This window comes from Syngnathus typhle, linkage group LG13 (genome assembly GCF_033458585.1).
Source record: "Syngnathus typhle isolate RoL2023-S1 ecotype Sweden linkage group LG13, RoL_Styp_1.0, whole genome shotgun sequence".
Lineage (NCBI taxonomy): Eukaryota > Metazoa > Chordata > Actinopteri > Syngnathiformes > Syngnathidae > Syngnathus > Syngnathus typhle.
The window spans coordinates 3,240,174-3,266,844 of NC_083750.1; the positions used below are offsets into that span (position 1 = coordinate 3,240,174).

The window sequence follows — 26,671 nt, forward strand, 5'->3', positions numbered from 1 at the left end:
ACATCACATGAATTGACTGTCAACATGCAAGATGGCCACGCATCACAGGCAAAATGCTGCTGGGCGGAGAAAAGTACAGGTAAATTCGAGTAGTTGTTTGATTTCCAAGCCCTTGGCCACGGCTATTGCATGGCGGTCATTTTAAACGAGTCTTTCGCGGATAATAGACTACCATTAATAAGAATTATTTAAGAGCATTGTTACTGTTAGGACTCTTCAAAGTCGAGCCGGCTAATTTAGCTAGCTTAGCTTAGTGTAGAGCATTTTGTGCTATCGTCGGCGCCAAAAAAAGAAGCACTTTAGCCTGCATTTTCCCTAACAAGTACGTGTCGGATATCTGCACATCACACTACCGCTCGATTTTCCGTGTTGTCTCAGTTGTATTACTTTCGTTATTTTCAATAGCTTTGCGTCACTCTTGGTGGGCTCGGTCTAATTGCTGGGAGAATGGTCGTAGGTGGCTCGATGTGCATTAAGTGTCTCCCATCGATATGATTATTAGGTGAAAGTATGCAATAGAACCTCAATCTGTATCGGTTCGTATATGATGATTTGCGCTTATTTCTCATCGTATAAGCGATTCCCCCTTGCATACGACCGGAGCGGTAGGGATAAAAATTGTAACGTAAACACATTTCGAGCATCTTCAAGAAAAGTGTCGTGGGAATCAGAGGTCATGGCCCTAGCAGCCTGACCTCAACGCTTACCTGAGCCCCCCTTCCGGTTCAGGTATCCTACGTCATTAGGGATGAGGTGGAGAAGTACAACAGAAATGGGGTGAATGCTCTTCAACTTGACCCTGCGTTAAACCGACTCTTCACAGCTGGAAGAGACTCAATCATCCGTATATGGAGTGTTTACCAGCATAAGGTATTGATTGTCATTATGCTGTGATACATGACTATGCCAAACTCCAGATGAAGGTGTGCATTAATTTGTCCTGTCATTGTAGCAGGACCCGTATATTGCTTCAATGGAGCATCATACAGACTGGGTCAATGACATAGTTCTTTGTTGCAATGGGAAAACATGTAAGTTGATCATCAACATCTTAATACATTGGACTTCAAGAAGCTAAATTTACAATTGCCTGATATGGACTGATCTGGTGATCACATGTTTTCAGTGATATCTGCTTCCTCGGATACAACGGTAAAAGTATGGAATGCGCATAAAGGGTTCTGTATGTCAACGTTACGAACACACAAAGACTATGTGAAAGCCTTAGCCTATGCTAAGGACAAGGAGCTGGTGGCATCTGCAGGGCTTGACCGGCAGATATTTCTCTGGGATGTCAATACTCTTACAGCACTCACTGCTTCCAACAACACTGTAACAAGTAAGTTGCATTATTGCTGTCCCATTTTGATGACTGTTACCGTTTGGTTAGTGCGTTGTATCTTCACCTAACATTGTACATTTTGTATAAAACAGCTTCGTCACTCAGCGGGAACAAGGATTCTATCTACAGTCTGGCTATGAACCAGATGGGCACAGTGATAGTGTCTGGATCCACAGAAAAGGTGAGGTTTCCCTTACCGCTTTCACACCGATTGTCGAATGATTCTTAATGCCTTGCTGTTTCCCAGGTGCTGAGAGTATGGGATCCACGAACATGTGCAAAACTGATGAAGCTAAAAGGTCACACAGATAACGTCAAGTCGCTGCTGTTGAATCGAGATGGTACTCAAGTGAGTTCCCCTGTTAAAAATTATAGCTCACAGATTTTTTTTTTCTTTCTAGGGCTGATATTGATTTCGCAAACAGTATTAATTTTCATTGAAAGAGAAAATATTGGTGAAGAAAAGCAAACTAACTCTTCAGTGTGTTTATTGAATAACATTTCAAATTTACAAAATGTTCTAACTTTTCTTTTGTTCTTTTTTTTTTTCTTCTTCAATTGATTCATGATTTTGAAACGTTTCATTTTTTACTATTCTGCTTTGCCGCCCTGCAGTGCCTGTCCGGCAGTTCGGATGGCACAATTCGTCTGTGGTCCCTTGGTCAGCAGCGATGCATTGCCACGTACCGTGTGCACGACGAAGGCGTTTGGGCCCTGCAGGTCAATGAGGCTTTCACACATGTCTATTCTGGAGGTCGAGACAAGAAGATTTATTGTACTGACCTGCGCAACCCAGACATCCGTGTTCTCATTTGTGAAGAGAAGGCCCCAGTGCTGAAAGTAAGAATACACTCAAATAAGAATAATAGTTAGCAGTGTCCCACAATAAATGCGCCATCTATTGTTTGTTTTGATATATATTAAAAAAAAGACCCAATGATTGTCACATGCAAACTTATGCCCAGTATTGTATAAAAATACACTAAACTTATGAGAACATTTCAAAGCACGCCTCGGCGTGTGCATTCTCCAAATAAGAGTCACAGCGTGCTTGCTTCAAGCTTGTTATTACTGCACTTAATGTGTAACTCCAAAATTAGACTTGCAAAAGTATGAAAAAAAAAAACTAGCACAGAACTCCCCAATGTTCATAAGAGTGGTTGTAAGCTAGTAACGAGTATTGGAAATGTACATAAAAAGTTAACCACACGTATTAAAAAGCCCTCTACATAATTAATTTTGAAATTCAATTGGAGCATTCTTTGATGCGTCAGGTCATTTGAGAAAAATTGTGCATGGTCTCAAAGACGACCTGATGTAGCATTAGATTAAATTAAATTTGTCACTGCAGTATAGGAACAGAACTGTTGTAAATCCTGTATGTGATTCATCAATACACATCGATTAATCGATATAATGCTCTACAATTTGTTGGCATCGATGCTAAACGTAAACATCGATCTATATCGCCCGTTTTTGACCTCGGACATTAGACGCGACTTTATTTTGAAATCCAGTTCATTGTTGCTTGCTTCTTCTTTCTGGGAGCAGTGCGCGGCGTGTTGTGTTGTGAGCAGAGCAGGCACGTGAAAGGGGAGCCGACAACTACGCGGCTCCTGGGCTGGTGCTATAGCTAGTGTCCAAGAAGACGAGGAAATTCGCTCCCCTTTGGGCTTCAAGTCATTTGTTTGGAAGGACTTTGTAATTTCCTAAATAAAGAGTTTGCAGTACCTTGTTGATTTTGCGTATGAATTGTTATAAATATGGATATTGTTCTATATCGAGCGTAGAGCAGGCTTTAAGATATCGGCAAATATTGTATCGTGATTTTTTGTATCGATATGAAATCGTATCGTGACAAAACCCGCGATTTACACCCCTATGTATGTGCACTGCACTTCCATTCAAAGTTACCCCTCTATTTCCCTTGCACAGATGGAACTGGACAGATCTGCCGACCCGCCTCCTGCTATCTGGGTCTCCACCACCAAGTCATCTGTTAATAAATGGGTAGGCATGCATAATGCAACGCCCCTATGAACAGAATGACTCTACAATACAGTGTAGTTAAATTCATGTCAACTTGTTTTGGGCGCTAAGAAATAATTCTGTTTGTCATACAGAGACATTTTTTAATAATGTGGTTGTTAATTTTGCATGCCATGGTACATGTAGTTTTGCTGAGTATGCCCATCTACACAGTCTCTCAAGGGAATGCACAACTTCAGATCATCAGGGGAGTACGATAATGACTGCAGCACCCCTTTAATGCCACTGTGCACACAGTCAGAGCAAGTCATCAAAGGTAAACCTGTTTATGTCGCACTAGGAGGTTTTTCCTCAGCCTCTCTTTCCCAGTTTAATGTGGAAACGTCTCAATTGCCTTTGCAGGAGGGGCAAGTATCATACAGTGTCACATTCTGAATGACAAGAGACACATACTTACCAAAGACACCAACAACAACGTGGCTTTCTGGGATGTCTTGAAGGTAAAAATGACAGCAGTAGAGTATGCTCAACAAAACCATCTTCAAATTAGTGAATGGAGCCCTTGCGTGATCTTCAGGCTTGCAAGGGGGAAGACCTGGGCAAAGTGGAGTTTGATGAGGAGATCAAAAAGCGCTTCAAGATGGTTTATGTGCCAAACTGGTTCTCAGTTGATTTGAAAACTGGGGTGAGTCACATTACACTAAGTGGAAACTCGTCTCACTGTGATGCCACACAAACAATACAATATTATAAATTTAATGGCAGTCCTCCAAACATAACCCTCACCAAAAGTACAAATACTGAAATAATGGGTTTGTCTCAAATTTACTCAAAAAATGAAACGCCAACTCACCCATAATTAATGTGTCCCGAAGCATCAGTTGAGAATCATCGCTCTAAGGCAGGGGTGGGCAAACTACGGCCCGCGGGCCACATCCGGCCCACGGGACCGTTTAATCCGGCCCGCCAACCCTGAACAAATTGTATTATTAAACTTTTTTTTTTTTGGTCATTTTGCCTGCAATGACTGCGTTTTCCCAGTAGATGGCGAAGCGCTCGCCTGCGCATTTACTACCGGAAGCCGTGTCAGAAAGCTTGGTGCACACTCACAAGTGCGTGTACGTACTCAGTAGTACGGACTTGGCGCACTCTCGCTCTATTCGTATCAGTCCCGAATTTAGAGCGTGGGCTTTGACGACAGCGTTCTTATAATTCGCGCACTGAGCTTTCAGATGCAGTTTTGCGCTAAAGCCACCCACAAACCTTCCCCTGGAATCCTTCCATTAAAATGAGTGGCCCGAAAAAAAGAAGTGAGTGCCGAGTGTTTAAAAAAGAGTGGCCAATTTGGCTCGACGTACGCGACGTGACGTTCAGCCACATCAACATCAACCCGTCACAGATCAAGGTAAACGGACCAACACCTCGGATCTCGCCTAAGAATTGCCACAACAAATTTTACTCCAGACTATGACGCACTAGCAAAAAAGGGACACCAACAACACTGTTCCCACTGAAAATGAACGGGAGGCTCTCAAGTTTATTGTAAAAAAATGCATTTTGAATATGATTTGTACACATAGCAGGGATTGAAACTAGCGACCATTCTCATTTTCAAACAATGCAGGATGCTCAAGGACATTGATGCACCACCTATTTGCGACTAATCTTAACCTGTAAAGTTCTTAAGGCTTACTTTAAGCAAGTGTTTCCCGTTTCCTCACCTCTGTTACCAGGTGTTTGCGAGTTAAAACTCTGCTCTGATTTTCAGATACCCCTCACCGTGTTGCTGTTTTGATTACTTTATTTGGATGTATGCTTTCACCGATTTTTCAAGATGATATATTTGGTCAGTATGTTTGCCGTTTGATGTGATCCCATAAGATAAACATTTTTCATTAATCTGACCTGCAGGCACTGAAGTGATGGAGATTGTTATTCATAATAACAGTGTCGTGTTTTATGAGAATCACTGATAGCAGTTTTTTAGTGAATTATTATTTTTTTTAATGCTGTTAATAAATGCATTTGTTTTCAAAAAACTTGTTTGGAATATCCATGCTTTACTACCTACTAAAGGCCAAGATCTTCTATGCAATGACCTTTACAGGTCGCTTATATGACTTCACACAACGCCTATACCATCTGCTCCTGGTCCGGCCCTCCGGTCCAAATTTAGAACCCAGTTTGGCCCGCGAGTCAAAAAGTTTGCCCACCCCTGCTCTAAGGCAATGGTCTAAAAACGGCATCTCCTCTCCTCTCTGCTCTGCTGCTGAACAGATGCTCACCATCACACTGGACGAAAGTGACTGCTTCGCTGCCTGGGTGTCTGCCAAGGATGCAGGTTTCTCAAGCTCTGATGGATCTGACCCAAAATGTAGGAAACCTGCTAAGATAATTTTTGCTACACTCATTGCAAATTGAATTATTTACGTTATTCTTTTGTCTCTGCAGTAAACTTGGGTGGATTGCTGCTTCAGGCTCTCCTGGAGTTCTGGCCCAGAACTCGCATCAATTCTGTCGATGAGGAAGAGAATGAAGTGAACCATGGTGAGACAGTCTGACAACATTTATGATCAACACTTGACGTACACTTACTTTGCTTTTTACGTCCACAATGATAGGTTGCTTTTTGTATTATTTTGCATTTAAGTGGCTCGGAAGTTGTCGGATTGACAAAATGAACCTATGTGTTGAATAAACATGTCTACAGTGAATGGAGAGCAGGAGAATCGTATCCAGAAAGGGAACGGATACTTTCAGGTGCCACCACATACACCGGTCATCTTTGGGGAAGCAGGTGGCAGAACTCTTTTTAGGTAACGTTGTGTATCTCGCAAGTTTTGTAAGGTACTGAGAAATCTCCAAAATTGATTTTAAAAGTACTTAAAAAGTTAAGCCTGGAAAATTGGATAACTAGTGCAGACAGCGTAAAAAGGAGCGCACTTCATTGGTGGTGTGATTGTGCTGCAGGTTGCTTTGTCGAGATTCAGGCGGAGAGACCGAGTCGATGCTGCTGAACGAGACCGTTCCTCAATGGGTCATTGACATCACAGTAGATGTGAGTCATGCGCATCTTCACGTTTTTTGTTTGGAAAGTGATTGACATTTGTTTGATTTTTAAATACATGCAATTGTTCCTTAAATTATTTGACAATAAAAGCAGAAACTGGTTGGACTGGATTGCCTTGTCCAGAGAGGTCTTACGTGTCAACGTGTCACATTAACAGTATGATAATAACACTAATTAAACAGAAGTGCAAATTGAAGAAGTTCAATAGTTCATTCAATAGTTTTGTCTATACTTTGTTTTTAACAGCATTCCACTTGCATGTTTTCCCTTTTCTTCTTTTTACCAGAAAAATATGCCCAAGTTCAACAAAATCCCATTCTACCTCCAGCCCCATTCGTCTTCTGGTGCAAAAACTCTGAAGAAGTGAGTTGTTCCTTATCTCCACTTTTTCTTACTTCATAGAGAAGGCAAAGACGTTGTCTTCATTCAACCCATGTACCCCTTGGTGCAACACAGGGACCGTCTTTCAGCCAGTGACATGCTGCAGGTGAGGAAGGTGATGGAACACGTGTACGAGAAGATCATCAACCTGGACAACGAGTCTCAGACCACCAGTTCCTCTGCCAACGATAAGCCCGGGGAGCAAGAAAAGGAGGAGGACATGGCCATGCTAGCTGAGGAGAAGATAGAACTCGTGTGTCAAGAGCAGGTACATTTTAATGGCCCGTCCTTATCCTTTTAGGACATCGACATGCGCAGAACATCTAACACATTTCTTACATTGAAGAACAATTTTAACAGCAATAGAACTTCTGCCACTTTATGATAGACCCTAACGACGAGTTAGTATTATTTATGGTGGCACTTGGTGTAAAAACCTTTAGAAGTATTTCTCTAAAAACTGGTCTCCCTCTCTTCCCCTCACAAGGTTCTGGATCCTAACATGGACCTGCGAACAGTTAAACATTTTATCTGGAAAAGTGGCGGGGACTTGACGCTTCACTATAGGCAGAAGTCCACGTGAAAGTTAGATTTGGAAGAGCAAAAACTTTTCTTTTTTTTTTTTGTCATTTGCCAATCGCCACTCACCCAACATGTATCCTGAAGTCCATTCACGGTCAAACAGTTTGTGCTATCCACATGAATTCAGTGAGGTATTTCCAAGGATGTGTCATAGGGAACATACCAGGCTGGAGCAGCCAAGAGACAAAATGGATTGTTTTTTTTTTAATACAGTTTGAAAAATGAACTCAATTTTACTCTGCAGGACTAAAACTTTTTTGTTTTTTATTTTACATCTTTGACTGCTATGTTTATTATAAACTGCTGTACATGTTTGTTTGAGTGAATGCGTGTGTGTTTACGCACGTGTGCAGAATGTTATAGTACATTCCAGACCTGTCCTTGTTCTACAAACACTCCACGGTGTCAACAGTTTCTCCGTTTTGGAAAGCCCACCCACGCTTTCTGGAAGCGTCAAGTCGCCCATCCTCACTCGAACGTAACCTCCAGTTGTAATCACAAGAAAGCTTGAACATCATTACACTTGTCTTTGTCTCTTTTAGCTGTGCTGTTCTCAGTGAGCGGAATGTTTTCATGTTAACCTTGTGTAAAATATTTTTGATTTAAATGAGGTTTCGCGGGGAGGAGGTTGGAGGACATCAATTCTGTTGTACAGTTTACTTAATACCAACTGTTAATTTTTTCAATTCTTTAGAGCACATTTATGGCTGTAATTTAACATGATACAAATGGCATTTGTTGTATCCACTACAACCTGGAAATTGCAGTTTACTCTTTAAAGAATGTTTGTAGTTGTCTAAATCATCTTAGAAATTTGAAATTATATATACATATAAATATTAAATCTCACTATATGCTTGGGCAATCAGCAATGACCTTGGTCAAAGTGAGAGCTGTTCCTATTGTATAGTTTATTTAAATAGCTCAATGAAATATAGTATATGATTTGTCTTTACCAAAACACACAAAGTGGTAAAACATTTTTGGTATCACCAAGCAGAACAGATCTTTTTATTGTAAACTTGGAAGATATTCATTTAGCCGCAAAGACCAATGTGAACACGCCAAGTGAGGTCTTGTAGGCCAAAACAGGATGGTTACCCCAACTGTAACATTACATTACATCGTTGTAATAATTTGTGAAATATTTATACAGGGTCCGACAAAATGTTCTGACACACTTGTAGGATTAATAAAATGAAAATAAATTAAAGAAACAAAAGTGTTTTTTTTCATTTTCGGAAAGTACATATAATGCCGTTCTGTTTTGTTTTTGAATAATTATTTTGGTCTTAACGCTGCCACATTTTCTGGAGTTCTGGCGGTGCGAGGTCGGCCGGTTGATTTTCGTTTCAATGCTGATCCACTGGCTCTGAAATTAGTAACCCATAACGATCGTGTTTCGAGCAGGTACGGGATCATGTCTACTAAGTCTGAAGCGCAAACGGAACGCTCGTTGTGTTGCAGTTACAGATTGGTTCTTGATAAACATTTCCACTATGAAAGCGCAGTGCTCAGCGGTCCAATTCATGTTAGCAACTGAAACAAAATAACATTATTCGGAAATGAACAGAACAAATCAAAATGGCATATGTACTTTTTGAAAGAAAAAAAAAAAAAACTTTTGTTTTTTTTAATTTATTTGGAATTTATTAAACCTACGACTGTGTCAAATCATTTTTGCCGGACCCTGTATTTTAGGCTTCCAAAGAAATAAATTTGAATGGTTTAACAATGACACATTGGGGATCATGCAAGGATGTGTTTTGAAATTTTGTGTGGCAGTTTGAAACATGAATAAGGGTCTGTTTGTTTCGATACTTTATATATACACTTCATTGATACAATATCTGCAAAAATACTTAAGCAACACCCCCTCCCAGAAATAAAAACCAAAAACATGACTCAAAAGCACCATGACTATAATGACATCTACAAACATTACCTATATTCTATTGCTTTCTTCATCAAGTAAAGTTGTCTATTGTTGCATAGATCACAAAACTGCAGTTGGTGGCCTCAAGCCGACTAGGTTACTACAACTAGCTTCACCAATTGTAAAACAAGAGCCTGGGTTAAAACATGTTAGAAATGAGCTCTTAAAAAGCCACAAGTGAACTACATCAACAGCACAAGCTGCTTAATAAATATAATTATTCCAAAAGTCAGCCTGTCATTTCATCAAGTATTATTTTGCACTGTTGTGATGGATTTGATGGGATTTCTATCTTTGAAAGTGTCCACGACAATATTTAGGATGTCAATCAATTTTTTGAAAAATATTACAAAAACCAGAAGTAACTTATTGATCTCACATAAACCGCTAACAGATTGTACCTTTTTGGATCGATCCCTCTGCCTTGCACAAACCCTAAATTTGCGGATCCCTTTCAAACTATATGTAATTGAATACACTAACAAAGCCAAGATATACAATATTCAAACCATTTTTTTCAAATATTGACTCATTTTGCATTTTATGCTTGCAACAGAAAAAAAAAACCTAGGACAAGGCCATGTTTACAAAACTGTTACATGACCTTTTCTATCTTCATTGAAAGTGGAGTTCGTACTTACAATGCTCAACATAATAACCCCCCCCCCCCCATCTCATTTCTCAGTGAATAGTACAGAAATGTTCAGAAATTTGACGATTGGACTAAGTAGTTGAATTCCGGTGTTTTTTAAATGTTTGATTTGGCCCAGCTTGACAATGTCATATGCAGTGTTCTAGTAAATTCTTAATTCACTAATTAATTAGGCATGAGTACTAAGATTGTCATGCATCACCGATCAAATTGGCTAGTAAGGGTTTAGCAGCACCCGCTCAAATTAATTTTAAAATCGCATGTGTTACATTTATTTATAATTCATCATTATTTGTATATAATTTGCTGTAGAAAATTTGATTTGTTTTCTAACAGTTCTGTTACATGGCTACTCAATGATGAGCACTGTACAGACTTATAATGCCAGTCTTTAAAAACAAAAATGAAAGCGATTGTCACTGGCTTTTTTTTTTTTGCTTGCTTTGTGCTCGCTCCACTCACCAAGCCCGGTGCAGTCTCACTCATACTTTAGCTCTTGCGGTTGATTCTCAGTGTCCCCGTGCTCACATTGATGAATGCGAGTCTCATCTTTAGACTGATCTTCAGTTTCCTGAGTGGGTGAGTCATCTATTTGGGACTCACCTGGGAGCACATCAGTAGCAGGTGGACAGAGATGTTGTTCATCGTCTGGGTCCAGCGAGTCTGCGCAGGGAGACGGCGCTCTGAGTGGTGGACTGTGGCTATGACTGGACTCGCAGAAGGTGTCACCAATGTGAGTGGACTTGAGGTAAGATGGCTCTTCCGCTGAAATGCCGAAATCAGATGCGAGATTCACGGAGGTGGGGGGATTTTGCTCTTGATGGGTGATCTCTTTGGAACAATGCAGTTCACTTCCATCCAGTGCCTCTGCAGAACAAGAAATTAAATAGTATAATTTAGTAATTATAGTACCGTAATTTCCGAACTATAAACCGCTACTTTTTGCTCAAGTTTTCAACCCTGTGGCTTGTCGTCCGGTCCGGCGTATCTATGGATTTTCCGTGATTTTTGTGATGACTTGATCACTTATAAACTCGTAAAAAGGCTGTGGACCGTTGTTGTGTGGCACCGCTTTGCTGGGCGGAGGGATATGTGACACGGTCACTGGGGAGAAGAGTAGTATGTTGATCGCATGTCCATCCACCAGGCAAATAGTGCCGTATAATTGACACAAAGAAGAGACAGAACAAGATCAAGACGGACATTACTGAAGAAAGGAAACTTATACACAAATCCTCATTATGGGGGGACAAAAGAAATGCATATGATGCCGCTTTTAAATTAAAGGCAGTCGATTTGGCTCTTAACGTAGGAACTACAGCTGCTCATGCACTGCAGAGGTTTCTTCCGGTGACTAGGGGGCATTGGGCTATTGTTGATGACATCTTGTTGCGTCACCCTTTTCTTTCTTTATTTCCCGGACACATCTACTCTGGAGCTATACGTGCAGCTCACTAGTTTAATGTGACTTAGCGCTTTGTGCATGAATAAAATTAGCATGAACAGACCCTCATCAAAGAAAATGCTAGAAGAAATGCATAAAAGCTACAAGGAAAGAGAGACTGAGAGTGTATGTGGCGAAGTATATCTGACACTATTCCAATCCAACATTGAGGAGGAAGACTTTGATGGTTTCAGTGCACAGGAGGAAGATGAAGACGGCTCTCAGTGACTTTTGCTGATGTTTATTTAATTAGCCCTGTTAGTGTTATGCTACCGTGTTGCTGCTGTGTTACCGCCGCATCTCAATGCTGTGTTACTTCCGTGTTGCTGCTGTCGCGTGCCGCATCAAGGAAAAGTGGAGGTATGTTATCAAAACTTTGAAAACTCTTTCTGTGTAGCGTCTTTCTTTGTAAATAACTCGTGGGCACATGCGGGTTTTGATACGCGCGGCTTATGTATGAAAAAAACAACAACAAGATTTTCCCCTAATTTTTGCAGGAGAGACTTATAATCAGGTGAGGTTTATAGTCTAGACATTACGGTATATAATATGATAAGTATAATTTAGTAAATATGATTTTATGCCTGTTGTTGTAACAACTATGGCATCAGTATTTTCTCCCACTAGCCTACATACGGTATGTATCAATGTTGTGGCATTTTTGAGAATTGATTAAAGCCGTTTGCGGTTTATAGTATGTAGAAGGATCTGCCGCCTTTTTTAATTCTATACTGTGCAAGTGAGTAAAGGACCCCAAAAATGAGAGTTTGCTTCATCCTAACTCACCAACACCGGAGATGTCCTCCTCTTTCTCATAGTTCAGTGCAAGGGAGGTGTCGTTCATGTCGACAGACGACAAGGAAACATCTAGCTTCTCCAACAATTCAGCAGGTACGGGGCTCAACGCTGCCACTCCAGAGTCAGACAAGCCTGTAAAAACAATTAGGAGAAAAAAAAAAAAACATCACTGTGTCTGACAGAAGTCCAACCATGTCTTTCTACTCAACTCACCAGGATCCATGACAGGAGGAAGAAGAGAAGTACTTTGGAGGCTGAGCTGACTCAAGTCTAACACATCCTCACTTGGGCTTGAAGGTGCCATCAAGGGTGCCTATCACATTTATAGGTTCTATTTAACGGCCTTGGCAGCATGACTCAATATTGGCCATGAGTAAAACAAGCATGGCAGAGGTGGTCCTTTTCTTGCTGGTTGTGTACCTCTGTGAAGCCGTGGTTAGGCAGTTCTGGAGGTGGCTTCTCCTCTGGAGTTGGGGGCCCGGGGGTCTTTGGTGTTGATATGTCAGGATGAACAGGGATTCTATGCAGGTAACCATACCCAATGCCACAACCTAAACTAAAAGTATGAATCAGTAAAAGCAACAAAATCAGTTATGAACCAGTGCTTTTCAAAAAAATGAATGTTGCTTTCAAAGAGCCGACAAGAAAATACAAGGGTGGTCCCCTATTCTCCCTTTGTATTTCCTGCGTGCTCCATACCTTCCTTCGCCTCCCCATGCACCATTGGGTGTGACCACAACCTCTCTGCAGTCATCTGTGAGTGCGCTGTACACCAGCAGCTTCACTTGCTTCCCCTCATGGGCCTCAATCAGCGAGAAGAAGTCTTCTGACTAGAAATCAGTATGTTAGATGAATAACTGGAGTTCAGCCATCTTCTTATGGTCATATTGGCTAATAACTTACATCTTGCAACAATTGATCTGCTCCAACGATGTAGTCAGTGTGGGAATGGAGGCCTGCCAGCGCAGCAGGTGAACTGGTTTCCACATCCTTGGGGAAAACAAGTGTGACCTTTCTTAAAGGAGGGACAACATGAATGATTTTAAGTTAATCACAGTCATCCTCACCAGAACATGCCAAACATTCTCATTGGCTCCTTGGAAGCTGCAGAAGCGAACACTTGCCCCCAGCAGTCCTTGTCCTCCCCACATATTGCTCGGCGTTACCTCCAACTCACGAATCATCATGCTCTTGGTGCTGTACACTTCCATGCTCACCGCTTTTTCCATATTGGCTTTCAGGACCTCCTTCAACATGTCATTTTCTACATTCTGATACATAGCAATGACAAGTTAAAGACATCATGTTTTTGGTCTGCTACATCTATGGCTGTACTTACAAGTCTTTTGTGATCCAGAGACAAAATGAAGTCAAAGAATGGTTGCAGTCCACATTTCTCCGCAGGAGAATTCGGCTGCACCTGCCACAACCCAGGTTCGTTTGAATAATAATAATAATGAAAATCAAGTGAAATATAGGAACCATTGAGAGCGTCCTCTCCAGTTGTATTGCTGTTTGGGGTGGTAGCTGCACTGAATACAACTTGAAGGCCCTGCAGCGCATAGTGAACACGGCTGGTGAGATTATTGGTGCTTCACTCCCCTCCCTGAAGGACATTTACACCTCCCATCTCACCCGCAAGGCGACCACGATTGTGAGTGATGTGAGTCACCCCTCTCACTCTTTGTTTGATCTTCTGCCCTCTGGGAAGAGGTACAGGAGCCTGCGCTCCCGCACCACCAGATTCACCAACAGCTTCATACTACAGGCTGTCAGGATCCTGAACTCTCTCTCCCCTTCTGCGTAGCGTCCTACTTTTGCGCAATATTCTGACTGTCTGCTGTATGCACACTTGCTCCATTTGTGCTCCTCTTATTTATGTTGTTTGTTTATTTATTATTTATTCATTGTTTGTGCCGTGTTTACTTTTTGTGTTGTTTACTTGTATGTATATTGTGTACTATGTCTTGTCACCGTGGGATAGTGGGAACGTAATTTCGATCTCTTTGTGTGTCTTGACATATGAAGAAATTGACAATAAAGCAGACTTTGACTATTGCAAATACTGACGCCATGAGCACAATATTCACTTTACAATGTGTATGTTTCTACTGTAATTTGCAATGGCAATGCGTCCAGAAGTGCCACCTCGACATGTTCGACCGGTACAACTACTTAGTTAGCTGTTAGCACAGATAAGCTGCGATTCTGGCTGCCGACCCGAAGTAACTCAAAGCAGAATAAGTGCGTCAATCAAAACTTACACCGTGGACGTGATAGCCATACGTTCCTCCGTCAGATACATCCAAACTTTGGGTCAAACCCATCTCGTCAGGAGACTTCAAAAAACAAAAATAAAGAGAAAATATGACACGTAAAATGATCACATTTGACAGTCCGCTGCCATATTGCCTGCAGACAAAAGTAATCGAGTAAAGATGACATCGACCTATCGAACGCTCTTCATCGTGTCTTCAAGCAAGACTCATCTTTCGTGAATTGCTGCCCTCTTCAGTCTGATCTTCTCACTGCAAGTTGTTTTTTGTGTGGCGTCCTCGCCAACGTGACGTTAACACAAATTTTTACTGTAGTCTATTACCATCTTTTTCCTGTCTTGTCTTCTCTGCCATTTGCCCCATATTATTAACAAAACCTACCTTCCTCCAACTCACAGTGTTCTTCACTGATACCTGTGAGTACATCTGCCTCCAACCTCGCTGTGGATTTTGCAGGTTTTCTTTGTGCTCTAAATTTCTTACACTATGAGTAGGCAACTCTGGTGTGCTGCATGTTTTCATTGTCTCCCTGTTCCAACACACCCGATTCAATCAGGGAGACATGGAAAACATGCAGGAACCCGGCCCTCGAGGACCGGAATTGCCATCGCCACACAATAGAATGTGTTTATTTTAGCATACCCTCAGTCAGACGGTTCAGAAAGGCTCCAGTTCAGCTGCAACCCAGGAAAAAAAATCTCTGAAATAATTTAGTGCTTGACTATTCTTGTTCCCTGAAATAAAGACTCTTTTTATGTTCTGTTGCTGAATGCTGCAATAGAATGACCACATCGGATTGAGTGATTTAATAAATAAATAGCTCCATTTATTACTACAGTACATAAATATATTGCAAGGCATGGAAAGCACAACTCATTACCAGTCCTGACAATGACTAAGCTATTTGACACGAACGTAAACAGTTTTTTCCAATAGCTTCATATATAAAGTGGGTCGTTTTGCCAGTTAGCAAAATAATTGTAGAAATCTGTTGATATTTTGAGATAGGTGCTCATGCTCCAAGTGGTTCATACACATATTGTCTAATTCCCATATTAGAAATTCTGTATTTTTGTAGCAATGGTATCAATGGAAAGGAAACAACAAATTAAAGTAGGCATAAAAGTTCATGAAATAAAAAATCAGCATTACAAATAGAACTGTACTGACTCCACTGAAAAACAATAGCAGTAATAAAAAAAAAAAATGAAAAAATGCTAATATGAGGGGGAAAAAAAACCTAAACTCTAAATTCTTCTCAAAAACAGCTTAGTGTCTAATCAAAAATGTCCATTTGATTCACAAGGCTGCTCTGGGCTGGGCTCCGTCAGGCCAATCAGAGACTCCAGGAGGTAAGTGCTTGAGTCACACTGTGGCAAATAAACGGAGCTGATCAGCTGGAGGTGTTGAAAGCTGTCTGTGTGTCTGTGCTCTTTGAATGAGCTGTGAAGAGGTCCAGAGGGATAGTCGCTGTCAAAAAACTCCAGGTCCGACTCAGACGAGAGACTCGGGTCCAAGTAGCTGGATGAATAGTCCAGGGTAGGGGAGGGAGTATTTGGATAGTCTTCGAGGGAATCCTCGTTGTCAACGGGGTCTCTGGCTTGGTTTGCATTTTCATCGAGATAATCTGTCACTGCGACCGAGTTTGCTGAAAGTGGTCCCATTCTGTCAGCTGTCCTGTTGGAGTTACAATTGCTGCTCCCCAGGTTCAGTGGTGCTGCGATAAGTCTCATTTGGTGACACATGGAGTCATTATTATTGTCAGAATCACAGAGGCAGAGGCTACAAGGCACGCCTTTGCCATTGGCAGGAAGTGGCCCACCGTCGCAATCGGAAGAAGAGCTGGACGATTCAGTCATGTCGCTACTGCAGCTGCTCTCTTCCATCACTGCTCGCTCCGGGAGAAAATTAAACGTAGGACTGGTGGGAATGATAAGAGCGAGATCATCGTCTTCCAAGGAAAAACCAAAAGGGCACCTCTTGAATGATTCATTGTTCACAGGAAGAGTCTGACTCTCAAGCTCTTCCGAACGTATCGACCGGTCCTCCCGACTTGTTTCGTCTTGCAGTCGCCGCTCTAAATTGAGTCGCATGATGGTGTGGATGTAATGTGTCCGCACACGTTTGGAGTCAAACTCGATGTGTCCCTCGGTGTTTCCGCAACCGTCCTTAGTGCAGCCACAAGGAAAGCTGAAGCGGTCCACCTGAGGGTGAGAGAGATCACGCCACCAAAAAATGACTCTCATCTCTGGTGGACTCTGCCATACTGTCTAACATTTCATTCTCAATTGCTCGCTTTACTTTCAGTTAATTGTCGCCTCATTTCGATCTTATTTTGTTTTTGAAAATGTTTGTTTTTAAACTGCGTTTGTTTTTCGTTGTATGTCTGTGGGTCTTACCTGACACTTGATGCCTGCCAAGCTGCAGGCACATGTCTCGGGCTCACAAAAGCCTTGGCAGTCACATCCACACGCTTCCCTGGACAAGCGCAGAGAATGAAGGTGCTTCTTCTCTTCTTTGTCTATGCGCTTCACCCCTGATGCTAGAAGGAGAGCCTGCCGCTGCCTGGACGAATACAGCGCCAGGGAGCCTCCATTGTCCAGCTCGGCCTCGCTGATGTGGACGTCATCGGCTGCAACTTGGTGGATTGCGAGTTGACCCGCTTCCTTCTGCCCAACGGCGGCCGCATTGGTGGTCAGCTATAATAAAAGCAGGCTAAGTAAACTGATTCTTCTTTACTATACAATAATAATAAGATCAATAATGATAATAATAATTATTATTATAATAATTAAAATAATAATAATTATTATCATTATTGATCTTATTATTATTACAGTTTTTTACCATGTATAATGCGCAAAATTTAACTAATTTATTGCCTAAAATCTGGGGTGCGCATTATACATGGGTACAATTTATTTATTTATTTATTTATTTATTTTTCAATCCAGATATCATACGGAGGCCGCCATTACAGATGCGCTTTCTTCTCTGCTGTTCACTTCAAACACGCTCAATACGAACAGAATGCTCTCTCGATCACCTGCTCGTTTGCTGTCACAATGTACCCTACACAAATCCGAAACATTTCTTCGCTTTTGAGTTTGCTAGCGCATGCGCAGTGATACTGACCGGCAGAATAACATCCGGTTGTTCCCAAAAATGATATTTTTTCTGAAATAATTTTACGTTTACTGACTTAAGTAGGAGTCAAAATTTGGGTGCGTATTATACATGGGTACAGGCTTTTTTCCAGCATCAACATGCCATTTTTAGGGTGCGTATTATACATGGGGGCGCATTATACATGGAAAAAAACGTTATTACCAAGACACTGTATATTAGTATACAAGGTGGGCAGTGCACTCACATTTTGTTTTGATGCATCATTTCTCTCCTCTTCTAATGTGAGCAGGTGCCTTTGCCTACGCCGGCGCTTTTGCTCCGACGAGTGCTCCGCTACTGTGTACTTGTGGAAGGTGCTGTGGCGCCGCATCATGCCCAAAGTGGCACCACCGTGACTGGGCACGCTGGTGAAGCCCTGGCAGCGAGGGAAACTGAAAACGGCAACTTGGTCAAAGCGCACACGACACTGCCTCTTGACCAGCTGAGTTTTTTTCATGATGGACCTGACTGAGAGAGCGAGAAAGAGAAAGAAAAAGATGTACAAGCGTTAGTTTGCTTCTTTAAAAAAATTAAATCCCCAAATGATTCATACGTTCTCCCCAAAAAATATTCTGGTCATCTGGCATGTTTGACCTAAAGATGTGATGCTATGATATTATTTAAAAAAAAAAAAATCAAGCTATATTGACATTTATCTTTATATTGCATAATGTTCAGCATTTGGAATTTGGCAGCACTTTTGGCCTTTTCTACAGGTCAAACTCCTACTTCAGAATTTATCCAATTGTCTTCAAACTTTGATTACTTTGTAACTTTGATCTAAAGATCTCTGTGATGAAAAGGAAATCAAAGAGCGCGTGATGAAAATCTTTTGTCAGTGAGGTCATGCTCCAGTAACTGCCTCGTTTAACAGTTTGCTTTCAAAAAGGTTTTCTGACCTTCACACATAATTGAGGATTGAGAATTCCCACCGCTCAGTAAACAAGTGAAGCCAGCTGACTAAGCTAATCTCATCTCAGGCATGTCCAAAAAGCATGCTCTGCACTCAGCCTCTGTTTGCACCGTGACTCACAAACAGCATCATGCTAACTGACTGATACAAAACAATTGAGTACATTCCATAACACCCTCAAACAAATGATCTTCTGCACAGACAGCCCGGGCGAACAGTTCTGGTCCTGACATTATCAAAATCAGCCCTGAGCTTAGCAATTTCATATCAGTAAGTCATAATATGGCTGCTGTAGTGCGATAAGAGACACACTCCTATAAAACATGAATGGGAAAGGGCTTCAGACGGCTCGGATACTCACTGGGTAAGCCGGCGGGCGCCGAGGGGCTGTGAAGTGTCACATCTGCCGTTCCGCTCTCCCCGTCGGACTCCCACTCTGAAGATGTGGGTGAACACGACGGTGGTGAGGAGGAAGAGGAAGAGTAGCTGGTGTTTTCCTCAACCGCTGCAAACTTCCGCTTCAGGACACCTGCCATTGTTTTGGCTGTGGTGGTTGATTTACAGTCTACATGGGCAAAAAAACAAAAAATCAAGTTCAAAACATGCACCAGGTAATATGCAAGAACAGAAATTTCAAACCAAATAAATTGAATTGCCTGCTAATTAGCATTTTTATTTGTATTTGACCATTTGACTCACTCAATAAACAGTAGCACCAGTGTGACTGCTCTCCCTTTTGTTACTTCACTTGAACAATGACACATCCGTATAAATTCAGCAAAGCAACAAAAAAAAAAAACATGACAGCTCGTGATTTAAAAAAAAAAAAAGGCATTTGGGGCACTCATATGTGAAGCGACCACTTCTTTTGGGTTTTGCATGTCAAACCACTAGCTTTGTGCTTTTTAATGTCCCTTTCCCTGGAGTTATTTGACACACAGAAGAAGGAAACGGCTCTAATTAATAGAACAAATTATCATTAAAGTGTAACGCCGCCAAGTCAATCTCTCATAAAAACCTGCCCAATTAGGGAAGCAATTATCAAGTTCCCCTGTGGTTATGCTTATGGGTCACAATATCAAGTAGGTAGAAAAGAAGATAGACAAGATATACACTCCACCTTTTAAACGTCTCATTGCGCTAAAATTGGCTACATCGTTGAATTCTACCCCTAAAATGAATGCATTAATAAATAAAATAACAGTAGTTGGTTAAGTTTTGTGTGATTTCTGGGAAAATAAGAAACAAAGGACTTCATTATGCACAGTACTGTAGCATTCTCTTAAAGTTCAAACGCAAGGTGTTGTTTTAACAAAAGAGCCGCTGCATCAGTTCTGGCCGAGCCGGTTTGAAGCAACTTGTTTGCGTAAGCTAATTGCATATCAACATCTTGCCCTTCATATTGACACTTGAACTGAATTTTGCTCACTAAACAGCTGAGCACTTGATTTAAGTCAGTTTGAAGGAAAACATTTAACAGGTCCTTTTCTTCTTCCAGCAGGGTAATTAACATTCCAGTGATTCCTCATGTTTTTGGTGAAGTCAGTCAGGAAAAAAAGAGACTGCTTGGAGGTTAAGAAGCTGCATTTAGGGGGACGTGGATAAAGGAAGATTTATTCAAACGTTGCAGGTTACAACCATACCTGGGCTTTTCAGGGCATATTTTGGAGATAGCTGTCATTGTTTATTACACAAGCAGTGTGTAGAAAGTTAACTTTTGGAAAGCATGAAAGGCAGGCTGTAAGCCAAGAAAGGAAGTACAGTATGTGACTGATTGCAAGTGGTCAAACAACAACAAATAGTTTCAATGCAAATCTTCCTAGAAACGCATAGTGAAAGAGGAAATGGGAAATATATTAAAAAAAGATGCAACGACTCTCAATACATGTGCTGACTTAGTCACTAATTGCCATTGTCAGTTAATAATTACAATTCCAGCTTTTATTCATAATAATTCATTAAACTTGTATAACGCTTTTCAAAAACCCAAAGACGCATTGTGTGGTATGAAAACAAATGTTAAAGATTCAGTAAGATTAAAGTCAGAACCTTCTCTAACCAGAAAATACAGCAGGTAAATATACAGCAGCACTCCTTCTGATTGATCTAAATTGACAGCTTGCTTTTTTTCCACCATCCTCAAGTAACAGAGCCATTCAGTGCGTGTGTGTGCGCATGTGTGTGTCTCAATCAACAAATATGTAAAAAAAAAAAAAGGCACCCTTCTGACAGTATCCAGATGCCACAGTAGTTCTAATGGCTCACTGCTTCGTTCCCATCACATGTAATGTATTTAGTACAATATCTTACGTCAGAAAGCTCCTGTGCTCTCTCTCCACTGAGAACCCATCTATTATTTAAAGGTCCAAGCACAAGCAAGCTGGGGGACAGCCAGCCACACTTGAGTTGATGGTGATGAGGGAGGGTAGTTATTAAACGTGCATCAGATTGGTGCACCAACATATGTCACACTTACAGGAATAGTGTGCGTTTTGACTGGAGGAGTCATTTCCCGAGAGCTGATAATTACAGTCATTATGCGGCTGACCCTTTCACCCCTTGCAGAGACATGTCAGTTACAATGACAGCAGCTTTCTTATATATAAAACTACACACACAGGGATCGACGCCTTTCAAAACTTGTGCCTTTGAAGAGAGTCACCCATCCAAAAACAATGATGCCGCTCTAGGGCAATAGCAGCGTGTCGCTTTCAATATTTATCAGTTGAGCAATAAACAAAAATTGTACAGTACTTACTGTGGATAATACTGACGTAATAATTAAAAAATACCATGCCGAAAGCAAAATTCAGGCAGTTAAAAATACAGTGCCAGTTTAATCACTTTACTCACCACGACTTCAGAGGCAGCATAACGACGGAGGTGAAAGTGTGGATTTGTGACAGAGTTGACGGTCTCTGGCAGCCAGCTGCGCCTCTCGTCGGTGTGTGAAGCTAGTGTTTCAACTGTAGTAGCAGGCAAGGCACAAGCAGCCAGCGTGAACGCCTCAGGACTTCTGGCCCCTTTCAAAGAGTACACACGTGACAGCAAGAGAATGACAGCCGCGGGATGCAACGTAACCCGTACCATGCCTAATAATTACGATATAACGACACTCTGACTAAATAAAAGGCTATCACAGCAGTTGTAAAAGTTGACTAAATATATTAGGTTGTAAACCAGAACAACACATCACAACTACATTAATTTATTACAAGCTTCAAAGCAACTGGCTGTCGTGACAAACGAAACCAAGAGTCGTTTAGTGGGATCTCTCTTGCAGCACGAGTCGAGCTCGTGATTAGGATTGCTCCTCTTCGACTCCAGTCGCGTTCTGCCCTTGCAGTGACGTAACGGAAGATAAATAAACTTTAAATCAATAGCTTGTGGTGCTCTTGATAGTTTCTTGCAGCTATTGTACTTTGTGGTAATTTCATGCAACGAATGTTACGTAAAAGCGAATGTTGCTGGTTACTAGTTAAGTTGCAATGACTTTCCGCTGCATCTCTTGTGGTACTCATCCATCCATTTTCTGAAACGCTTAGCCCCACGGGGGTGCTGGAGCCTATCCCAGCCGTCATCGGGGGACACCCTGAACCGGTTGCCAGCCAATCGCAGGGCACACAGAGAAAAACAACCATTTGCACTCGCACCAATTTCGAGTCTTCAATCGGCATACCAAGCATGTTTTTGGGATGTGGGAGGAAACCGCAGTATAATATCTTCACGTATTAATTATTACACAGCTGCAATAATACAATATTTACATTCTGTGTTCTCATTAAATTGAAATAAATCAGTTTGAAATTCATTACAATACGTCCACGTGTTGGGGCTTTATATTATATTATATATATATATATACATATATGTGTGTGTGTGTGCAAAAACAAATATGTATGTATGTATGTATGTATTAAGGGTGTAAATCGCGGGTTTTGTCACGATACGATATCATATCGATACAAAGAACTACGATACGATATTTGCCGATATCTTAAAGCCTGCTGCGATTCATTCACGATATATCACGATATAGTGCTCTACGATCAATTTTTTATATATATTTTTTAAATAAAAAATATAGAACAATATCCTGATTTATAACAATTCATACGCAAAACCAACAAGGTACTGCAAACTCTTTATTTAGGAAATTACAAGAGTATTGTAGTATACAAAGTGCTTATTTTAACACTGAACTTTGATGTCGTGTTTTTTCTTTAAATGTGCGGCGAGATTTGTGCTCCCTGAATATTTGATCACCGCATGGCAGGATTTACAAACTGCACGTGTCTTGTCCGTTGAGCCGTCTTTTCTTTGGAATCCAAAGTGCTTCCAAACGAATGACTTGAAGCCTAAAGGGGAGCAAATTTCCTCGGCTTTTTGGACACTAGCCATAGCACCAGCCCAGGAGCCGCGTACTAGTTGTCAACTCCCCTTTCACGTGCCTGCTCTGCTCACAACACAACAACGCCGCGCGCACTGCTCCCGGAAAGAGGAAGCAAGCAACAATGAACTGGATTTCAAAATAAAGTCGCGTCTAATGTCCGAGGTCAAACACGGCGATATAAATCGATGTTTACGTTTAGCATCGATGCCAATAAATCGTAGAGCATTATATCGATTAATCGATGTGTGTCGATGAATCGTTACACCCCTAGTATGTATGTATGTACGTATGTACGTATGTATGTATGTATGTATGTATGTATGTATGTATGTATACGTATATATGGATATTTCTTTTCAACCCGATATTAGTGTAATTTATAGCCCAAGCCATGCACGTATGCTCCAAAAGCGTTCCAACTATGATTTCTAGTGTTTTTCATATATGACTGATTAGACGGTCAAATCTAGACAGGATTAACATTCCAGGCCCTGCTTTAAAGATAATTACAGGCTGCTTGCTGTCCCTGACTGGGAACAAAACGAAGCTCATTGCTCAGAGTGCGTGGCAGATTAACAGATGGAGAGACAGATGAACAGAAAGACAAAACACCCTTAAGCTTGAGCTTTTGACTCCATGTTGACACCATACATGATTTGTTGATTCAAACTCAAAAACAGCACTAACACCAGTGCTGGCTCAAATGAAATGGCTGAGAGAACCATATCTGTGCTGAGTGCCTGACCCACTTTAGATGGGAGGGAGGACACTTTCACTCAAAGCGCAACTAAGTCATCCGTTTTTGTCTTTTCAAAGGTTTTTTTTGTATATTTGCCACTCACCCATTTTTATTATTTTATTTTTTTCTCCGATATGTCCTGAGAAACTTACCCAATTGTTATTTTTGGGCTGTAGCGCCATTTTGTGGCAAAGGAACTATGTTGAAATTCAGTGAGGAGGTTCATTAAAACAAAAGTAGTGCTGAGTCACCCATAACACAAAACTAATGTGATATCTAAACCCATGGCTTGAATCTGGGTTTGCTGTAATGACTGTCCAAACATAACGGGGAAATGAAACAAGATCATGTATAACTGACCCAGATTTCCAACCTGATTTCTATTCATTCTGTTCCAGATTTGAATACCGTTCACGGGTCAAATGAAAACAAAGGCAACATTGCGTCAGGTTTGCCTTTTTGATAGGCCGTCTATTTTCCTCAATGTTATCATCAACCAACAGCTCTCACCGGAACAGTAACCTTAGATGATCTTAACCCAAACCAACTTGTCTTGGTATCGGTGTGCTTTCAGTTCCTCACGTTATGTAACTTTAAGTTAACCTACATTGTGGCGGGGGGCCTCTCAGGTTGCTGCGAGCAAGCTCTCGTGGCCCCATTTCAGGCTCAGTCAGGCACCACTACCGATGGCCCACATGTACAGTCATATTCTGAAGAGGTGTGATGAAGGACTGACATGACATACGGGACATAGTCCTTCTTGAGTTTATAATCACCGGGATTACGAGTATAGTACCATGAAATGTTACTTTTAGTTTTCCGAATTTGCAAAAAAAAAAACTGAGCTGAAGGTTTCATTCACTAGAAGTGCCATCCATGATTGCTTGGGCTTGTGTGACATCATAGTGTCATTCAAAAAAGACTTCTCAATCTTTATTATTTACTGCTTTTTTGCTCACCAGGAATGCATACCCTGTGATAAATGCAGTGTCTCAAAGTCAAAAGTGCAATGTTAATTCATGAACATTGAATCTTTTATCTACAGGAAGTTTCACGAGGACATTTCTATTTGTGCCATTTCTTGTGTAAAAGAATTCCAAAGCATCATCCGTCACTCAGATTGAAAGCAAGTCAAGCTGCAGCCCTGCATGGCACTAAAGTAGGTCAGTCAGACAGTTTACAAGACATGGGATCTTATCTGTGCAACAGAAAAGCAGCTGTGACTGCATTTGACATCCCCTTTTTAACATTGTCAAATAGACAAGCAGTGAGCAACTGTTGTTGTGACCTTTCTTACAAAAAGTGTCCCGTGTCATCTGACGTGGACTTAATAGGAGTGTTTGCCCGAGGAATGTGTCTTGCTGTTTTGATATGAGTCGGCACACACAATCGTGTGTGTGTGCGTGCGTGTGTGTGCGTGTCAGTTCAGCAGAAAGAGCTTGTGTGTTCTTGGAATTCCAGCCCAGTTTTGTACTGGTGGTGTCTGCTATCACGTGTGTTTCCATGTGAGTGCTGGTAGGAGCAGGCAGCAGGAAGGAGGACTTAACCTGCTCTGCTCTCAGCTGTTCACATCAGCACATACTAGTCTGTCACACACACATTCTACCTATAGGCTCAGCCCATCTAGATACTCTCAACTGCTTCCTTTGCAGCTGGCAAAACATGCATCACAGACTGTTATGATATTCAGTAGGAGATACTGCACAACGTAGATTTGAGTACCGAGTCATACTATTTTCCAAAAACATGATAAAAACCTGCAACTTGTGGGGACTCATCTTAGATGATGGGTGAGCATATATCTTGTGAATTAAACTGGTAAACGTCAATGTCAAATGGTATACGGCAAATGTCAAATGGTATTTCCCTGCAGGGCTAACACATTACTTGGCAGGAAATTCCAATCTTAGCTCAGACTCTCTGTGAGTGGAAACGACATGTTGTCCTCTTGCTTGTGGGTTTCTAGGTACTACGGTTTCTTCCCACATTCCAAAGACATGTATGCTTATGTTACACTTTAAGTGCCTGTATATGTGAATGTGAGTGAACAGAATAATAGATTTTTATTTTATATGACTACTATTACAAATACAGCTACTATTACTTTCTAATGACGTAAATGAGGAATGGATAATTTAATAAAAGCCACGTTAAATGGTTACTCTGGCGCCATCTCTTGGCTGCAATGTGACAACTTTTAAATGCGCTTTTCTCCACTAGAGGTCAGCATAGTTCTTGGTTGATGTGTAATGCGTGGTTCGGTTGAACATTTTGGTGCTGTCTTTGTGCAGCTCTGCACCGAGCCAAAAATAGAATGCATAGTTGTCTTTTTTTTTTCTTCAGCAGGATTTAAACCTTGAACCTCTTACTCTAAAGGCTTCATAAATAAACAACTGCTGTCCAATAATCCTGTACATTTTTCAATGTTTAGTTTTAAATGATTTAATTTACAGAGATTAGATTTACTGCATTACAGACACCAAATCGGTTGACCTTTGAAGCAGCTTGAAAAGCCGAAATTCTATTAGCACTGCATACATTTATCTGTAGTTTTATCATTTTGGTATGCAACTGGGAGCACATGCACCTTAACACAACATTAACATCTATTTGGGCAGGAAGGTAATGTTATGGCATGACGCGGCTAATGGGAATTTTTGTTGCAATCACAAACACCTATGCTAAGTATGCGGATTGCAGATAAAAATGCCGCCATTTAGAATTTTGTCACGAGATACAAAGCGGCTGTGGCAGGAATTTCAAACTGAAGTCCGTCTGACTGGGGCAGCTGTTGTCTCTGATTTCACAATCATGTAAACATGGAAAATCAATTATGGAATATATATATATATATATATTTGATTATTATTTGTAAATCAAACTGTTTTTTGTTTTGTTATATGGAACTGTCATGGGGCTTTATTAGGTGATTTTTATGCCGGCAGCTGTCATATCCGTATTACGGGAATCACAAGGTTTGAAGAGGAC

At 41.1% G+C, this 26,671-nt stretch overlaps 3 protein-coding genes across 5 annotated transcripts; 1 reads left to right on the top strand and 2 right to left on the bottom strand.

The window, feature by feature from the left end:
• The first annotated feature begins 16 nt into the window (after positions 1-16).
• LOC133165923 (WD repeat-containing protein 48) lies at positions 17-9,628 on the top strand. 2 transcript variants are annotated; one of them, XM_061295833.1, is made up of 18 exons: positions 17-79; positions 730-870; positions 953-1,031; positions 1,127-1,339; positions 1,435-1,523; positions 1,590-1,691; positions 1,958-2,182; positions 3,278-3,352; positions 3,545-3,647; positions 3,734-3,831; positions 3,909-4,016; positions 5,609-5,705; positions 5,783-5,878; positions 6,042-6,147; positions 6,302-6,389; positions 6,688-6,764; positions 6,858-7,050; positions 7,270-9,628. In XM_061295833.1, the coding sequence occupies exons 1-18, from the start codon at positions 32-34 to the stop codon at positions 7,363-7,365; spliced, it is 2,034 nt and encodes a 677-aa protein (XP_061151817.1). In that variant the 5' UTR covers positions 17-31; the 3' UTR covers positions 7,366-9,628. The 2 variants fall into 2 exon arrangements, with proteins under 2 accessions (XP_061151817.1, XP_061151818.1); XM_061295834.1 differs by having other exon boundaries at positions 956-1,031.
• Positions 9,173-14,642, bottom strand: gorasp1a (golgi reassembly stacking protein 1a). Of its 2 annotated transcripts, none has more exons than XM_061295859.1 (9): positions 14,459-14,642; positions 13,534-13,608; positions 13,262-13,465; positions 13,098-13,184; positions 12,894-13,024; positions 12,615-12,750; positions 12,408-12,507; positions 12,183-12,326; positions 9,173-10,819 (listed from the first exon to the last, which is right to left on the bottom strand). In XM_061295859.1, the coding sequence occupies exons 1-9, from the start codon at positions 14,519-14,521 to the stop codon at positions 10,431-10,433; spliced, it is 1,329 nt and encodes a 442-aa protein (XP_061151843.1). In that variant the 5' UTR covers positions 14,522-14,642; the 3' UTR covers positions 9,173-10,430. The 2 variants fall into 2 exon arrangements, with proteins under 2 accessions (XP_061151843.1, XP_061151842.1); XM_061295858.1 differs by having other exon boundaries at positions 13,534-13,614; positions 14,459-14,641.
• A 619-nt stretch (positions 14,643-15,261) lies between these two features.
• On the bottom strand, positions 15,262-21,564 carry LOC133165930 (cysteine/serine-rich nuclear protein 1-like). The gene is made up of 5 exons (XM_061295846.1): positions 21,405-21,564; positions 18,913-19,116; positions 17,844-18,106; positions 16,870-17,169; positions 15,262-16,674 (listed from the first exon to the last, which is right to left on the bottom strand). Exons 2-5 carry the CDS (start codon positions 19,085-19,087, stop codon positions 15,751-15,753), a joined length of 1,662 nt encoding a protein of 553 aa, XP_061151830.1. The 5' UTR covers positions 19,088-19,116; positions 21,405-21,564; the 3' UTR covers positions 15,262-15,750.
• Between the last annotated feature and the right edge of the window lie 5,107 nt (positions 21,565-26,671).

Bases quoted from the DNA above. Each gene is read 5' to 3' on its own strand.
- LOC133165923 (XM_061295833.1), top strand. From the start codon at position 32: ATGGCCACGCATCACAGGCAAAATGCTGCTGGGCGGAGAAAAGTACAG. The intron at 80-729 runs GTAAATTCGAGT...CTTCCGGTTCAG, and splicing joins CTGGGCGGAGAAAAGTACAG to GTATCCTACGTCATTAGGGA. The intron at 6,765-6,857 runs GTGAGTTGTTCC...GGTGCAACACAG, and splicing joins GGTGCAAAAACTCTGAAGAA to GGACCGTCTTTCAGCCAGTG.
- gorasp1a (XM_061295858.1), bottom strand. From the start codon at position 14,521: ATGGGTTTGACCCAAAGTTTGGATGTATCTGACGGAGGAACGTATGGC. The intron at 13,185-13,261 runs GTGAGGATGACT...GTTTTCCCCAAG, and splicing joins AGAATGTTTGGCATGTTCTG to GATGTGGAAACCAGTTCACC. The intron at 12,327-12,407 runs GTGAGTTGAGTA...TTGTTTTTACAG, and splicing joins TCCTCCTGTCATGGATCCTG to GCTTGTCTGACTCTGGAGTG.
- LOC133165930 (XM_061295846.1), bottom strand. From the start codon at position 19,087: ATGGCAGGTGTCCTGAAGCGGAAGTTTGCAGCGGTTGAGGAAAACACC. The intron at 17,170-17,843 runs GTGAGTGCACTG...CTTTTATTATAG, and splicing joins ATGATGCATCAAAACAAAAT to CTGACCACCAATGCGGCCGC. The intron at 16,675-16,869 runs GTAAGACCCACA...TCTCACCCTCAG, and splicing joins TGGCAGGCATCAAGTGTCAG to GTGGACCGCTTCAGCTTTCC.